The 17,451-nt window shown below is 39.4% G+C and overlaps 1 protein-coding gene across 8 annotated transcripts in view; it reads left to right on the top strand.

Annotated features, from left to right (window-relative positions):
• The first annotated feature begins 9,133 nt into the window (after positions 1 to 9,133).
• Positions 9,134 to 17,451, top strand: part of LOC149812150 (E3 ubiquitin protein ligase DRIP2-like) — a 32,908-nt gene continuing 24,590 nt past the window's right edge. For 6 of the 8 annotated variants that reach the window (XR_016428524.1, XM_089993155.1, XM_089993152.1 and 3 more), the window contains exons 1-6: positions 9,134 to 9,324; positions 11,693 to 11,880; positions 12,266 to 12,365; positions 14,850 to 15,156; positions 15,291 to 15,748; positions 15,907 to 15,954. Coding sequence is in view for 7 of the 8 variants with exons in the window: in XM_089993155.1 (XP_089849281.1) it covers positions 11,745 to 11,880; positions 12,266 to 12,365; positions 14,850 to 15,156; positions 15,291 to 15,748; positions 15,907 to 15,954 (1,049 nt within the window). In the remaining variant the exon portion in view is untranslated. The remainder of the gene's footprint in view (positions 9,325 to 11,692; positions 11,881 to 12,265; positions 12,366 to 14,849; positions 15,157 to 15,290; positions 15,749 to 15,906; positions 15,955 to 17,451) is intronic. The other 2 variants (XM_089993151.1, XM_089993150.1) reach the window with 2 other exon arrangements.

The following is a 17,451-nucleotide window of genomic DNA, read 5'->3' as shown; positions in this document are numbered from 1 at the left end:
GCAAACTTTCATACTAGACTCGGAACCGATCTGCAAATTTTCAATATAAAAAGTATGAAAAATATAATATAAATTTACTAGGTATGGTCCAGTTCTAGTTCATGTAATTATCCTTATAGGATCAGGGTATGGTTTCTCTTATAATGGGTTTGATTGGACCCTGATCCAGTCTTGGTACCAGCATCTCAAATCAGATCTAGGTACGGTTCAACTTGGGTCTGAACCAAACCTGACCCATTGGTACTCCTACCGGCAAGGCAGAGTCCGATCGGCCGGATCCAGCTAGCATGTGGTCGCCAGTCATATTTCGGTCAGTGTTGACCCCCCATCTGACTTGCTGAAACGCTGGCTGAGTAGAGAGAATGATGGACCCTTGAAGGGTTCTACGTACCATTACTAGCCATCCGGAGGTCTGGTTGGCAATGATCCGGCCTACTCTGACCATAGGTAGAGAGGAAGAGACTTGTTTCCTTGTCTCGCCATAGCATAATGCTACCCATTGGTGGATTTGGACGGAGAGTCGCCATGTTCGAAAAGTCGGCCTTCTGGTGAGTTGTTCTTTGTTGATGGTGTTCTCCCCCACAGATCGATCAAAAAGTTCGTAAATCGGTCGTTGAGTGGCTGATATCACTTGATGTAAATCAGTGGCCTAATTCGTGAAGATCTACCAAACTACAATATAGAAGAGGAAGAAATTTAAGTTCAGAATAATTCATCATCAAAAACTAATTACAAACTCCAAAATAATGTATTTATACTAAAACATCAAAACCCTAGCCCTATATATAATAGAACCTGGATAGATCCAATATTCAAAAGCAAAATCCAACTTATAAAACAGAAAGTAATGAGCCTAATTTGGATCCAAATAGATCTTGAATCTAGTACTCCTTCATCTTCTTCTTGCCACTCTTATTCTTTGCATATTGACCCGAATCCGGTTCCACCCTTGCATCAGCATGTCATGGACATCTCCAGCATGTTAAATTGTCAACAGATTCGTTGTGGGCAAGCACCCCTTGCATGCAACATAATCTTGATGATTTTCATGATGAGCCAAATTAAAAATGCTTTAACAGGATTTGTTTAACAGAGAAATGATTTACATTTGAAGATCAACCCCGATGAGGCTCTTTGTTACATCTTTCACGTTATTGCATCTCATCAAACCATTGAATTTTCTCTCATCAATCTCATCATATATATAGCTAGGATTTGACAATTCATCTGCAAAATCCTAGCCACTTAGATGCATCAGTTGGATGGCTATGATCTAAATAAGATTGTATGATACATATTTCATAGGATTGAAATCTTTTTCCTTCTAGGACGCATGTAGAGGGCCAACAGATTTGTGAGAAATTCAGGCTGTCCAAGTATAAACCAATGCATAGAGACGTTGGGGGGAGGAGGGGTGGGCTCTATACTTATCTGGCATGAGCAGTTAGTGCACGTCACCTTGTGTTGGGACGTTGCAAGTTCCAATCCCAATGGTATGATTGTAGATATCAGAGTCTAGGTCAAATTGGAAAGATAGACTGTTGGGTCTAGTTGGATATGGTAGGAATTGTGTAAACACATACAGTTTGATTTGGGTTTGAATTAGGTAAGACCCATCATGTTTGACCTTTTCCATATAAACATAGTAGAATTTTTGTTTGCCTGTTTTCATTAGTCCATTATAGTTGAGCCACATATCTTGGATCTGGGAATTCCACTATGAGATCTGAATCAAAACTGAATTTGAAAGTTGACCCATTCCACAAGAGTCGAATTCGGTATCAGGTCATGATTTGACCCGTTTTCATCCCTAATACAGCATTTCCAAAGGCTCAATTTTAGCCAAGAGGGCTAACTTATTTAGCAACTTGGTCCTAAATGAGCTTGAATGATCAAGGAATCAAGGAAGTCCCAGATTAGCTTAGGGCTGGCAAACAAGCTGAACAAACCGAATATGAGGTGTTCAAGTTCAACTTGGTTTTGTGGTGAGTAAAATCGAGCTTGAGTTCATGAAAAGTTCAAGCTAGCTCATTTATGTTAAAAGAACCGAGTTCAAGCTAGCTTGTTTACCAAAAAAATGCATTGTTTTAAACATAGAAATAATAGGATTTAAACTCTAAACCTATTGAGCCAAGCTCAAGCTGACTGGTTACAGGAAAATTGCCTTTCTTTCTTTCTTTTTTTTTTAGAAGGGAAAAAATGCTTTGATTCAACACTGAAGGCAATAGGATTTGGTAGGATTCTCAATGCGAAACCGATATGTTATTTTCAAGGAAGGTTCTTAAAGTTGAATCGACAAGTGTTTTTTATTAGATTCAGACTCATGTGGTCAGACTCTTTTGGGATTTGGATCATGATTCGGGTTGACATTCTGTGTTTGGATCTATATTCATATCCGACTCAAATTTGATACCTGTGTTTTTAACCCATAAAATGCATGCTTTTCATCCTATTTTTCCTGAATTCTTAATTAGTTGCGTATGGAAAATCATTCCAGGTCTGATTAACTAAACCGATTGATTTGGTTTTATATACTCGAATATGAATTCGGTTAAAATCTGGAACAGAGTAATCTAAGAGCATATCCGATTTAGTTGTACAAGCGGATCTGGATTTGATCGTAGCCCTTTCAGTTCATACTGCTTATAAATCAGGATCTGATTAGGCCCCCTTGATTATCTGTTATTTAGTATGCTTACATCCAAACCAATTCCAACCCGCTTACATATCTAATTTTTATAAAATTTGATGCTTTTGGTGCTCAAGGGTTGACCCATATCCAGTTTAAGTTGGGTGAAATCTACTGGATCCACACTTGGACAAATGACTATAGACATCATGCATGTTCCCACTAACTTTTTTTTTTTTTTTGTGTGTGTGTGTGTGTGGGGGGGGGGGGGGGGGGAGAGAATAGTAAAGAAGGCATGCCCGCCCTGGCTCTTGTAAGAATGACATAAGAGAGAAACCTGCCTGAACTTGCCTCTACTCCACAATGACAGAGGGAAATAGTATCTGACGAAGGTAAATTATGCTGGCAGGTTATATGTTCCCCCCAGGAACATGCACTGTAGCTACAGTGCGTGTTCCGGGTAGGGGTGGCAAAATCTGACCCGACCCGCCAACTCGCTTCTTAGCCGGGTTAGGGTTTGGCTTAAACGGGTTTGTGTCGTAAACGGGTCGACCCACCTAACCCGTTTATTAAATGGGTCGGGTTCGTGTTAGGGGCGTGCCAACCCGTTTGACCCGTTTAATAAACGGGTTAGGCGGGCGGGTCAACCCGTTTACACGAACCTTGGTGTGGGCTGCGGGCAAGGTGAAGAGGGAGGCAGACCGGCTCGAGAGCGAGCTTCAAACGCAAAAGACGGTGGACAAGGGTTCGGAGCCAGCCGAGAGAGCAGCTCCACCTGAATGAGGAGCTGATGTGGTTGCTGCTCTGCTTCGACATCGTACCAAGGACCGTCCCATTTGAAAAGGAGCTGAGGCGCCTCCTCGGCCAGAAGATCGTTGGCTTGCTATTGCATCACCATTGAGAAGGAGGTGGTGGTGGACGTCGGACGATCATGAAACCCAACATTCTGCTTCTACAGAGGTTTTCGCTGGTGCGCGCAAGCATCAGTGTCGGAGTCATGGTCTCTATGGGATAGTTGTTGTCGGCATCAATGGAGGCAGCTTCAAAGGCGATGGTGGTGGTTTTCGAAGGTGGGAGCGGCAGAGGCAGTTAATGGTAGAATCCCCTCCACTGGACGGGTGGGCCTATCAGAACCCGTGATGAAGGTGACAGCAGCCACCCCCCACTTCTTCTTATGGTTTTGTACCCATTCGTAAAAGGGATTTACGGAAGAGGGTGAGAAAGAAAAGGAAAAGCAAAAAGAAAGAAAAGGAAAAGCAAAAAAAAAGGAGAAAAAGGGGCTTTAGGGTTCTAAAGGTTGGAATCCATTAAGATAAACGGGTCACCGTGTTTAGGGTCTATGTTATCGGGTCGACCCGTTTAATAAACGGGTCATCATGTCGTGTAATCGGGTCGTGTCGACCCGACCCATTTATTAAACGGGTTAACCGTGTCTGGTCGGGTTACCCATTTAATAAACGGGTTGTGTTCGTGTTTGCCACATCCGACCCGTTTAATAAACGGGTCCTGTTCGGGTTGAAGTATTCTGACCTGCCAACCCGCCGACTCGAATCGATTGCCACCCCTAGTTCCGGGGGTGCACACGCAACACCCTCTCGTAAATTACTAAGGGTTTGATTACTCGGCTTGTACCACAAGGACAAGATGATCGTTAGCTCCTCAATCATACTCAACCTTCAGTTGCGCTTCTTTTCGTTAGTCTGATCCACTTTAGTGGTCTCAGCTTGCGCGCCTCCTGGAGAAGACAACTCCAGCATAGTGGATTTGTACGGCAATGAGTGTGTTGGCGAGCTCGATAGGCAACCACCCAGGGTGGGGGAGTGGGTGGATGTGATGTCATTGTTGTTGTTGCGTCGATACCGATGAGCCTGACATGGTTCTCGTGAGAGGTCCAGTAAGCTTTTAACAAACACATCCTTATAAGGTTAATGTCTCATTTTTCTGCTTCCTGCAATGTTAAATGATAAAAAAATTGATTAATAAGTATGCTGAAATATTTACAAACTTGACAATATATATATTCATGAGTTACCATTCTCTTTTGGTGGCTCCCAAAAGAACTAGATCTACCTGTGTGTAGATGGGCATCATGCATCTTTGCTCGATTTTGTGCAGCATTTGCTGAGCGGTTCTAAAATTCATTGTTCGCCCACTTGTCGCACATGCCCTCCCAATAATCTCTCCTGATAGTAGAAGGCTCATGGCCCTTCCACTGTAGTGGGTCATCTATCCCACCAGCTGATCCTTCCCAAATCCAATAAAGGGCCTCGCACTACGGACATCTGTCAATACACATAGAAAGTATCATAATCTTCTTAAAATCTCTATGTCAGACAACCTTGTGGGTGAACCTTCCATTTCAGTTGTGCTTGCTCAAAACACAGTCTTTTTGTTGTCGGAACAAATGATTGTTGGGTAGAAATCGATGATGACAATCAAACCGACACTTCCTTCCATGCATCAATCTAAACGATTTTGTATCCTCCATGCAGTACGAACATGTCAACATCCCATGTGTGCTCCAACCAGATAACATACCATATACAGGGAAGTCACTGATTGTCCATAGAATAGCAGCCTTCATATTGAAGTTTTGTTTTTTTTGGGCATCGTACGTGAGAACATCGTTATCCCAAAGTATTTTCAGTTCATCAATCAATGACCTTAAATATACATCAAGATTTTGGCCTGGAGACGTCGGACTAGGGATCAATAGAGACAAGAAAAGATTTTGACGCTTCATACACAAGCTTGAAGGAAGGTTGTATGGGGTGACAAATACCGGCCAACAAGAGTATGGGGTTGATCTACTCCTAAATGGATTAAATCCATATGTACATAAACCTAGCCTAACATTTCTCACTTCTAAAAAAAAGTTCTGATGAGTACGATCAAAGTGCCTCCAAGCTTTTGCGTCTACAGGATGTGTGATCTTGTTTTTATCATGTCAAACTTTATTTGCATGTCATATCATTTGTTTAGTTGTTCTCGAAGACATATAAAGTCGTTGGAATCTAGGGGTGAGAGGGAAGTAGCGGAGTGACTTATATGACACTTTTTTTTACCTTGTGCTACCGTTTCCCTTTGTCTTTGGCTTGAACCGAGGATGTCCATATGATAGACATGATCTGCTATTTTCTTGATCTTTGAAATATAGCATGCAGTGATTGGCACAAACATCTATCTTTTGATACCCCATACCTAAAACATTGACCATAACCTTCACACGGTAGAAATTTTGTGGCAATTTCTCATCTTTGGGCAACATACTCTTCACAATAAAGCACAGACGGTCAAAACATGATTGACTCAAATTATACTCTGACTTCAAATTCAGTAGTTGAAGAACTGTAGACATGATAATGTGACTCTCGCAACCATTTTACAATGGCTCATCAGCATATCTAAGTCATAAAATGTACAAGTTGCATCGTTTGTTGCTTCTTCCTCTACCTCAGTTGGTGCATCACTATGTCCCATAGCAGAACCCATTTCTGGTCCTACGACATCAAATATCAAATCTATATATGGATTATCGTGCATCATATTTACCTGTGCATCAAAATTATTCTAAAATTCTTCACCATGGAACGTCCAATTTTGATAACCACTAACAAAACCCTTCCTACATAGGTGATGTCTAACGCCATGAGGTTCTACAAACCGATTATTCTTATACATCGTGCAGGGGCATCTGATCCGACCGGTGGGATCCACTGTACTGACACTTGTCGTTGCAAATTCTATAAAACTGTCAACACCATCCATATATTCATGCGATACCTCATTATCAACTATCCTACGATACATCCATTCATGGTTTGCAACCATTTTGTCATATAATATTACAAATATTATCATTATCAATTACAAGAGAATCTTAATAATGCTATGATGAAACAAATATCTAATTTATCTATTAATTCTTGTTTAGTGATTGTTTGTGAGCAATTTTTTATTTAAATTTATACACATCATATTTTCGTATGTAACACCATCACATCATATTTATACACATCACGAGGATATTTAGAAATTTAAAATCACATTACATAAAATGATACATTCATTTGAACAAAAAAATCATGATACAATTTCACATGGAATGCATAATCAAATGAAAAATAACTTCATGCATGCATGGATACAAACACATCAAACATTGCAATACATTCAAATCATTCATATTAAAATAATATCAAACATGTACATGCAGCAAACATACTTCAATATCCCGCTAACTACTACCATGCCTAGCATAGAATCCGTACTTCAAAAATAAGAACACTTCTATTCTCATACATTAAAATCATGCTCAGCATGATCTCCAAACTCCATCAAAGTAGTCCTAAATATCCACAACTAAGTGAATGTGTGAACAAAAAAGTGTTTCATTTAATAAATTAAATAACATGTGATGCGCTTGCATCACTTACTCACCACGGGTATTTACCCGATTTGAATTGCTTTTGCCTTTACATTTTTTTCTTATTTCTTTTTGCATTGCATTTTTGGTCACATGTGATGCTTAGCACTAAGCATCGCGCAATTAGCTCAGCAACGACCTAGGGGAGTCGGGGGTCACCTGAGCGTCGGACGTTGGCGAAGGAGGAGCGTCGAGCGATGACCTAGGGGCATCGGGGGTCACCTGAGCGTCGGACGTCGACGAAGGAGGAGCGTCGAGCGATGGCCTAGGGGCGTCGGGAGGCGGGCCGAGGAAACGTGGCGGAGACGAAACAAAAAAGAGAAAGAAAAGGGGGGAAATTAGGGATTTACGGGAAAATTCGCGATGACCAAATTTCGTCACTAAGTCGTCGCTATTTGGCGATGAGTTAGCGACAAAATAGTTCTGCCGCTGAGTTGCGACGGATATGACGACAGAATAAAATTCATCACTCATCCGTTGCAATGTAGTGACGGTTTATCGACAAAATATTTTCCGTTGCTAAAATCGTAAATAAACAATATGTTAGCGACAAATATCTTTCTCTCGTTAATCCGTCTCCAATTTGCGACGGCTTTTGGCCGTCGTAAATTTTCGTCGCTAATTAGCATTTTTCTTGTAATGTAAGGCCGAGCCCAGTGCAAGAGCTAGTTGTTTGGCATAAATGCGTAGCACCATTGTCCTGTATTGAACCGGTCGAGGGGGTTAGCAAAGAAGGCATGAGACTATACACTATAGGTTTTTTTTGGTGGGGTTGGGTGGGGGGAGAAGATATAGCTAGGGTTAGGCAGGCCACTACCTCTTTAATTACCAAAAGTTGATGTGCAAACTTTAATTACCAAAAGTTGATGTGTAAAAAAACTACGCAAAAAACGATCCCTAAAGCATGGAATTGTAAGAATTGAGTGTTTAAGAAATGCTTAGGTGGGTGAAGTGTGAAGCACTTAAGAAGCACAAAGGGCAAGTGAGAAACGATAACCCCAAAGGGGCTTGGCGCAGTGGGGTGTGGCCTTGGCTGCTAGATGGGTAGTCAAGGTTCCATTCTCACGGGCATCAAGTCCGTGGTATAAGCCCGAGGGGCAGGGTTCTAGCCTTGGAGTTTTACCCTGTCGGCACAACGATTGTAGGTATGACAGCCTGAGCCAGCGCGATCAGCTGGGTGTGGTTTTTTTGGGTTATAAATTAGAAGAAAAAAAGTGAGAAACGATCACATACACATGCTTTCTTTAAAAAAGAGATAACAAACCCAAGCAGTTTGGGAAGCCGTCTCGAAAGACACGAGACGACGCACGGACACATCATGCGACCCCGTGACATGTTTTTAATACTTTTACTATAGTCATAGCTTTTTTAAACACGTTATATTTGTATTATTGGCAGATATGTTTTTATGTATTGTACCTATACGTACAAGTTTGTTTGTTTTTATTAAAAAACTAAAATATTGCACGTCCCCACGTCCTACCTTTCATAAGAACCACGTATTCATGTCCCAAGTGTTCCAAATGATATACGTAGGGAAGGACACTCTAACATGGTTAAGACTAAAGTTGCGTAATTTACTTAAGTTTCTATTTTTTTTTTACCAAAAATACTCATCATATATAATTTCTGCAATAAAAGCAAATTTAAAAATAGAAGAATTCTTTTAAAACATGATCGGGAGAGGCGAACTTTTTTTTTTTATCTTTAAAAGCGAATTTTGTCATAAAACTTCCAAAGCGTGAAAAAACAAAGCGCAAGCATCCAAGACTTGAGAAATTTCCAGTGAATCATGTCTAATGTACGTGTGTAAAAAATGGGTCCGTGTTTTCTTGCAAGTGGCCGAGTTCCTGTGCATGGGGAATGGATGATACGGTAGTACAAGAGTTCATCCCTGTTTATTTGATTAGTTTATACGTAAAAGATACGTCACGGCAAATAAATCCTTTCTCTGTCTCTCTCTCTCTGAGAGTTTTGTTGTTGCCGTTGTCTGTCTGCGATCGTCAGCCACACGGCCGCCGCCGCGTTACTACGAGGAAATAACAACCCAAACCAACGAACAGAGAGAGAGAGAGAGAAAAGGCGGTGGCAGCAGCACCCGTCTCTCACCACTCGTCCCATCTTTTTTTCTTGCCTTACGAGAGAATTCACTTTGCATGGATGTGAAACCACTCAGATCCTTCCCTCCGATCGACGACCGATACGTTCCTCTTCTTCTTTGAAAGAGATTGTGAGCGCGCGCGCACGCGCGGCTTCATCGTTTCTAGAGGTACGTTCACGAGAAACACCATTCCTCTATTTATTCTCCGTTTCTTCTATTCTTTCCTCTCTTTCGGATGGCAACTCGTCGATCAAGAGAGAGAGAGAGAGAGAGAGAGAGAGACCATCTTCTCTCTCGCCACCGAAATCGTCGGAGTTGGATCTGAGGAGCTCTCGGCTCTCTGCGATTTTCTTGGTTGGGACGTCCATCGGATCCTGCCTCGTTCCGAGTCTTCCGCGTTGCTCTCGTCGGGAGGATCGGTTCCTCTTCCGTTAAAGCAATCCTCGTCGACTTGGAGAGAGCCTCTTTTGATTTCGCGCTTCACCAAACTAAAAATTAGTTTAGTCGGCGTCGTCGTCCTCTGCTCTGTTTTTTTCTCTTGGTTGGGGAAGAGCGATCAGTGAGAGTTGCGACCTTGGTGATGTGGGGTCACTTTTTTTTAGCTAAAAGAAACTGCGAAAGAGTTCGGCTCTTCTTCTCAAAATCGTTACCGAAAGGTGGTTGTTGCCTTGTTGAGCTTCATTCTTCGTGCTGCTCAAGTTCACCTTGGTGTTTATCTCAAACGTGGTTTTGGGGTTTCTTTTCAATCTGTGCTGCTTTGGTGGCCTGCAACGAGCTCATACGTCTGCCATTGATGTATGCTCTGCTTGCTGGCGGTGCCGCGAATCGGCCCGGCTTGTTTTCGGCACCTCAACTCTGCTTTGGTGGTAGAATATATGGTGCTGAGCCGGGGGAGTTGGAGTGTTGAGGTAAACTTTTAACGGGGATCTGGTTATTGCTACTTGGTTGGCATCTTTGAGTTGGTATTAGGGGGAGCTGGTCTTGGTGATCGATTAGGCCGTCGCCCGGGGAGTTGGTGGAAGAATGTGAAGATGGTTTTGAGGGGATGATTTTGGGAAAGGTGGAGAGTTGGAATTGTTGGATTCTTCTTCGTCTTGAATTTTGATTAATATAATTCTTGACATTCGTTTCAGTTTCCTAAACAGAGTAATTGAGTTGGAGCAAATGGTTCCGGAGAGTTTCAGTTCTCTCTTGGTGGCGTACTCTGTTTTAGATTATCAATGTACATCTTTCTGCACTTGGCTTTCTGTGTGAGTGGTTATGTGTTTTGGTGTTGGCTTGCCTCCCTCCGTTAAATCGGATATATATGTTCTGTAACGTGATTTACTTCTAGTTTTCAGATAACAGGGGGAAGAAGAAAATTGGGCTGGACAATATATGAAAGTTTTCCTTGATATTTGATGTGCTCTAGAAAACTGTTTTTAGTGGGAGACTTTATAGTTGTTTATTTCTCACTTGGTTCGGTTTCTTCCAATATTATGATTGTTTTCTTCGAAAATTAGGTGTATAAATTGTGTTTAAGATGTCGGCTGCGCATTCCATACTCTTTTAAGTCGTGCCAATTGAATATACTATAGCTTACAGGGTGCAATTATTTTAGTGTGATTTTCAAGAGTAGTATGGAGAAATTGATGGAGATGTAAATCATAGGATAAAGGTTGGGTGGATGAAATGGAAGAGTGCAACTGGAGTGTTGTGCGATCGTAGAATGCCATTGCGGTTGAAGGGAAAGTTTTATAGGACGACGATTAGGCCTGCTTTACTATATGGTACGGAATGTTGGGCTGTCAAGAGACATCATATTCAAAAAATGAGTGTAGCTGAGATGCGTATGCTGAGATTGATGTGTGGAAATACAATAAAAGATAAGATTCGGAACAAGGAGATACGTAAGAAGGTAGGTGTTGTACCCATTGAAATTAAGATGAGAGAGAATCATTTACGGTGGTTTGGACATATTCGGCGAAGGCCTAATGATGCTCCAGTTAGAAAGATGGAGAAATGGGAAAATATATTAGTTAAAAGAGGTCGGGGTAGGCCTAGGAAGACATGGATGGAGGTGATAGGAAAGGATATGAATGCTTTGAACCTCACCGAGGTCATGGCATTTGATAGAAATGATTGGAGGAGAAGGATTCATTTGGAAGACCCAGAATGATTTTCTTTTTTGATTCATATCGCCGACCCCAATTGTTTTGGGATGAAGGCGTAGTTGTTGTTGTTGATTTTCAAGAGTAGTATATTGTCACCTATCCATGTTGATTGGGGGTGGAGTGACTCTCCAATATTATATTGGGGAAACTACAATTTGAAATTTTGTGACATTACATTATTGTTGAGATGTGCACGGTTACATATATTTGTCAATACTGCTCCATTTCTTCTTTTCTCACTAATCATATTCAATGTATGCACGATCACTTTCTTCTTTATGTTTTCTACTTTATGTATTGTAATGGTGATGTAATTTATTTCTTTCTTAATCAAATGGCATTCTTTGGCCTTGGTGATGAAGTATCCTACTTTTATTGCACAGAAGATACCTTTAGTGGCACACAGAGAGATTTGATTTGGTTGTGATACAATTTATGCATACTAGTGGATCTAAGATGGCAAATCAATATGCGAAAGTTAAAAGGAGCCTGCTTGTGAAATGTTTGACTTGTCCACTTTGTTCAAATCTTCTTAAGGAGGCCACAACAATTTGTGTATGCCTTCACACATGTAAGGATCCTGTAACTTGTTTGTATTCTCTGAAAAATTGTTATTTCATGTGCAACATATTTAGTAGGATTTTGAAGAAGTCATTCGTTATGCATAGTACCTACGAAAGCATGTTATATTCTGGTTTCCTATACCTCTTAGATGTGTTTTTATGAAATCCCCATTGATAAAATGTTCAAATATTGCTCAAAAGGATGGATTTTTTTTATACCCCAGTTTAATGTTTTTCGTACTGACAGTGATGTACTTTCTTTCTAAATCAAAGTTCTGCAATTATGGGTCTTTCTTGTGCCAGAAATGTTCTGGCAGTGTTGACTGGTACATGAACTTTCGCTATGGCATTTAAATTGGATATTGGTTTTATCTTTGGTTTTTGCCTGTGTAGTTTGCAAAGAGTGCATATATCAGAAGTTTGAGGACGATGAAACATATTCTTGCCCAATATGCAATGTTTACTTAGGCTGCTTGCCTCAGGAAAAGCTAAGGTAACTGAAAGCTCTGTACCAATATCAATAATGTATTTGCATGTTTAAAATCCTGCACAAAACTTAATGTTTGGTTTTGCACTACAGTTGTCTGAGCGAGTATGGGTTTATTGTTATTATGAACTGAGTTATCTTAGTGAATCCAAAACTGTATCTCTAGTGCATGCTCTTAACATTTCTTGGTACGGGGGAATCCTTTTCATGTACAGCAATTATTATCGATGTTATGTCTTCATGAAGTTTGGTTGCCTGCTTCTTCATATATTCTAATCCAAAGGTTTGTATAATTTATCATCACCAATAAATTTTCATGTATGAGAGGATAAAGATAATATGCCATGAATTGCAAGTGTGCTTTATCAATTCCCTTCTTGCTGTCTATCATCACATACTGTAAGTTGACAGAGATCTAATTCATTAATACAACAGCCAATAATTGACATTTCTTCCTGCTTGAATCCCTGTTCCTTGATGCATTGGTATCTTTTAGATTAGGAGATTCAACTTGGAGTATAAGAGGGAAAAATATCTTATCATTTAAGATTAGCAGTTCCACCCAACTAAATGAACAGAGTTCAGCACACAAACTGTCTTTAGATGATACAGAACCTACAGTTTAGTTTGGATATCCTTACATGTGTAATGGGAAGGTGATGAGACTGCTACTAGTGTTCAACCTTAAATAAGGAGTTACACATAATACAATACCCAACCTCATACAATCCCTTACAGAACATGAAATTATCATGTTTGTAAAGCATGTTATGATTTCAAGTCCATAGGACAGTGTGATATCTGACTGAACAATGTAGATGTTTTCTATTGTGCTCATGAAAAACTGCATATGATGCAACAGTGAAATCTATCATGAAGTTTGCTTTTCCAAGATAGAGAAGAGAAACATAAATATTATTTATTATCTTTGTGATTGCACGATATAAAAGAGAAAGATAAAATATACATCTGTGAAACACAAGAACAAGGTTCTAGGGGTTAGAGTTGCATGGAATGTAGTGTTTTCTTACGGATGTAAAACCAGAAGGCGTGGCTCTCTTCTCTTGGTTATGATTCCATCAGTTTAGCCCCACATTTTTTTACCTATAAGAACATTTGGCATTATTGAAGTGATACTAGATTGTGTCATGATTGAAGCCATAATTTATAGTTTGTTGGAGGACTTGATGGCAATAACCGCAAAAAGTTATCCTTTTTACTTATTTTGTTCCAGTCTAACTGATAATCATCAATAACACTTGGATCAACCAAGAAATAGCAGGATAAATAGAAAATCCTGTTTTGAAAGTGGCCAAATTTTACAAGGAAACGATTTGGCATGACCAGCAGGGATGAGAATACTAAATAACTTCTAGTTTTCAACAATGCACCTCAGTTGCTAGTGGTGCAAAAAATCGATGAAATGTAAACCTGTAGAAAATTAATCAGTAAATGGATACAATAACAATACTTTAAAACATGACTTGAAAATAGCAAAATTTACTAATCAAAATAAGGCTTGAGAAACCACGAAGATGTGGGATGGCAATATACTCCATGATTGAACAGACAATAAAGGCTTGGAATGAAAGCTCTTTCAAGTTCATGAAAGCAGTGTGCTCAGGTATTGAATAGCACAATACAGGCCTAAAATAAAACTTGATCATTGATAAGAGATCAATTCCTTTTTTTATTTTCACAGACTCCAGTTCTCTACAAGTGATATTGTCAACTGATGATCTCTGTACAATTGCAGTTAAACAGAAAAATAGAAGAGGCAAATATATATCACTCTTCTAGAAGCTGTAGTGTCAGCCTTAGAAGCTCATTCCATTAAAGTTATAGAAAGAATTCTAGGTTAAAAACAGATTTCATGACCTCCTCAACAAGGTAAATTCCACATGTGCAACAATGAAAGATGAGGTATGAAGCATGTAAATCCCTGAATACACGAATGAAGACAAAAGAGAAGACTAAAAAAGGGAGTGTATTCAACATCAGGTAACCATACATGAGGAGGTGGGAATGGTGGCAACTGCATTAAGAAATAATTAGTAGGCACACTGCACACAGCTAAAAAATGACAAATTAATCTCATTGTTATATATATAGGTTGTAGGTTATCATTTTCTAAAAGTTTGTTTTAATGTTTGAATTCACTAAACACCTGTTATAGCATGGATAGTAGACAATGTTTTCATGCCTATTCAAAATGTACCATCATACTCACTCTAAATTTTTTAAGTCCTTTATGTTTGGCCTTTCTAGTGATGGAAACCTAGCCTGAAAGAGGTAATATTCATCAATCCTAGGATTCTAAGCTCCAGGTGAATGGAGCCACCTGATTTAACCACCATCAATGCTCATGCAAGGGCATGGGGTGGTTTTGAACTTCATCATGGCTATAAGAGAACACAAGGTCTAGCCACTTTACTGAACTTATAGTTAATTTTGGTAAATGATTGTGAATGATGCATATGTTTTTCGCAGACCTGACAATAATCTGCAAGATGCTAGAATGAAAATATTTCCTTTGACGAAGTCCAAAGGAATAAAAGCTGGACTAGTTCCATCCATTCCATCTAGAAGAAAGGAGCGATCATTGTCATCACTTGTTATCAGCACTGATCCTGTATCAACAACTGGCCCTGCAAGCAGAGCAAAAACTGCAGCACGAAAGGCAGACATGTCACGAGGAGTTGGTACCAAGCATTACGCTGATAAAGATGTCTTGAATATTGACAAAAGCAAAGCATTTGAGCGGCCAAATAAGCTGTCGATAGCATCAAAAAGACAGGTTACTGTCCCATCCTTTTATCTCTTTGCTTTGTAATTTAGAAGTTTTCAAAATATGACAACCATTTATAAGGAATCTCAGAAACATATTATGGAAAAAGTTCCCTGTTAAAACTGATTTCACCTGTGTTCCAGCGTGTTACAGCCAAGGATGAATCTGCTTATATTGCAGATTGTGGAAGTGGAAAAGCAGTTCAGGATTCATTGCCAAAAGTAGACGCAGATCTAAGTTGGGACCAGTTAAATTTTCTTGCAGAAACTGCAGATAGAACCAAAGCAGAGAATTCAAATGCACCTTTAGTCAACATGAGTCGAGTAGAAAATAAAGAGCTTAACAAATATTCCTCAAATATAACCAAAAGGATTAAGAAAAGGGACAATGGACCTGCCTATGCAATACAAAGAAAGGAATCTTGTAAAGTTTATCATCCAATTACAATGGGAGAAGGGACTAAATGTGATTCAAATGGTATTGACAATGACTCCAGAACAAGAAAACCCAGAAAAAATGGAGTCTCCACAAATGGATTTTCTGATGGATTGAAGAACAGATTACAGCCTGTTTGGTTTGCTTTGTTTGCCTCTGAGGACCAGTAAGGGAAAAGCTTCATGTTAATATAGCAAGCTTTGTTTTGCCTGCATCATAACATGCACTTAGATTTTAGGCTGCTTTTCCATTTCATGTAATTGATTTAAAGTTTTTACTATGAGTGTGAATTGTCTTGCTTAAATTCTTTGCATTGTCTTGCAGATTCGGAGTCTCTTTCCCTCAAATTCCAAAGTGCTACATCAGATTAAAGTAAGTTATCTTCCCATAATGTTTGAGGTCAATTTTGTTGTATGTGCCTTCATAGTATGGAACTTATGTAGTCTTTTTATGAAAGTATCCACTTAGGCATTCCAGGCTAGTTTGTTGTAATATTTGCGTAGTATGCATGTTATCAAATCTTTAAGGATACTTCTACTCATATATTACCTCAGGATCCATGGCCCATATTTAGTTCCAGGCTTCCAGCACAGTATGATAGGACATTGCTGCCACTTGATCCTCTGGTCTTGACCTTAATGGCCATCATATTTCTGGTTGAGATCTAGTACTGTTGGCTACCAATAAAGGGTTAAATTTTTATTGTTTCAGGGTTACTTAACTGGTAGATGCCCAATTGTGATTCATGTTGTAGGTGTACTTTTTAGGTTTCCTAATGGAAATAGTTTCACTTTTACCTCTGTGGACACCCCCTAGTGTAAATAACTTTATTATAATTCAAAATTTTCAATTGTCTTTTAGGTGATCAGAAACTTGAAAATTTATAATACCTGAAGCACAAAAAGACTCATATATGCCTTTTTAAATACTAGTAGTTTCTTGGATGGAACTCAGAAGTGGATTTTGGAAGTGATTTGGAAAGTAAAAAAGAAATGCATGCATGTTCATGTAATGAAATAATAAAGTGCACAAATACAAGGCCACTAAGTGTAACGCCCCAAAAATTTCAAACTTGTAAACTTTTGAAAATACTTAGAAAACCTTTCATTTTTAAGAGTTTTTATCATCAGAAACGATTTTTTTGAAAAACAAAACAAGTTGACAACTTTGGGCACGTTACCATAAAATTCCATCATCAAGCCATCATTAAAAATATTTTTACAAGAAAATCAGTGAGCCAAAAATATTCATTATGAAAACTATCTGGTGTACAAAAGTTAGGGTTTCCTCCTTGTACAAACTTCAAACCAAAACAGGTAACTAGGGCTCTAAATTGCGAGCAGGAGAGTGAAGTCTCAAGCCATCTCGCATCCCACCATCGGTTGTTTGAAGAAAACCTACTCGTCACCTGTTCCCATAAAATGGGTCAGTTTCATGAAAAACTAGTAGGTGCGCAAAAATAAGACAATAAAGAAGAAAAGCTAAAGCATGATAAACAACTGAACTTGATAGCTATAACAAGAATAATTAACTACGCCTACAAGTAATTTATGCAGAGAACATCTAACTAAAGCATATAACCAACCCACAGTATGGAGTTCATAAAACTTAAAACTACACAACATTCAGTAATGTGAACAAGATATCTTTAGTTTCGATATTAGCTGGACTGTGGGTACGCACAGACATAAAACGTAGAAACAACCGAGACTGATCCGGGGGTTTATTATGCCATGTATTTTTTATAACCCGGATAGCTGACTGAGTCCGCTTCTAAGGGGACGACCAGTGACCAAGCGAGAATTCTCCAAAGACATTCGTGGTAACGGATGCATCCTACTTCTGTAGAAGTTTATGGGAGATACCACC

The sequence above is a fragment of the Nuphar pumila genome, chromosome 17 (assembly GCF_984573655.1).
Source record: "Nuphar pumila chromosome 17, dmNupPumi1.hap1.1, whole genome shotgun sequence".
Classification (NCBI taxonomy): domain Eukaryota; kingdom Viridiplantae; phylum Streptophyta; class Magnoliopsida; order Nymphaeales; family Nymphaeaceae; genus Nuphar; species Nuphar pumila.
This window is presented reverse-complemented; position numbering and strand designations above follow the sequence as displayed.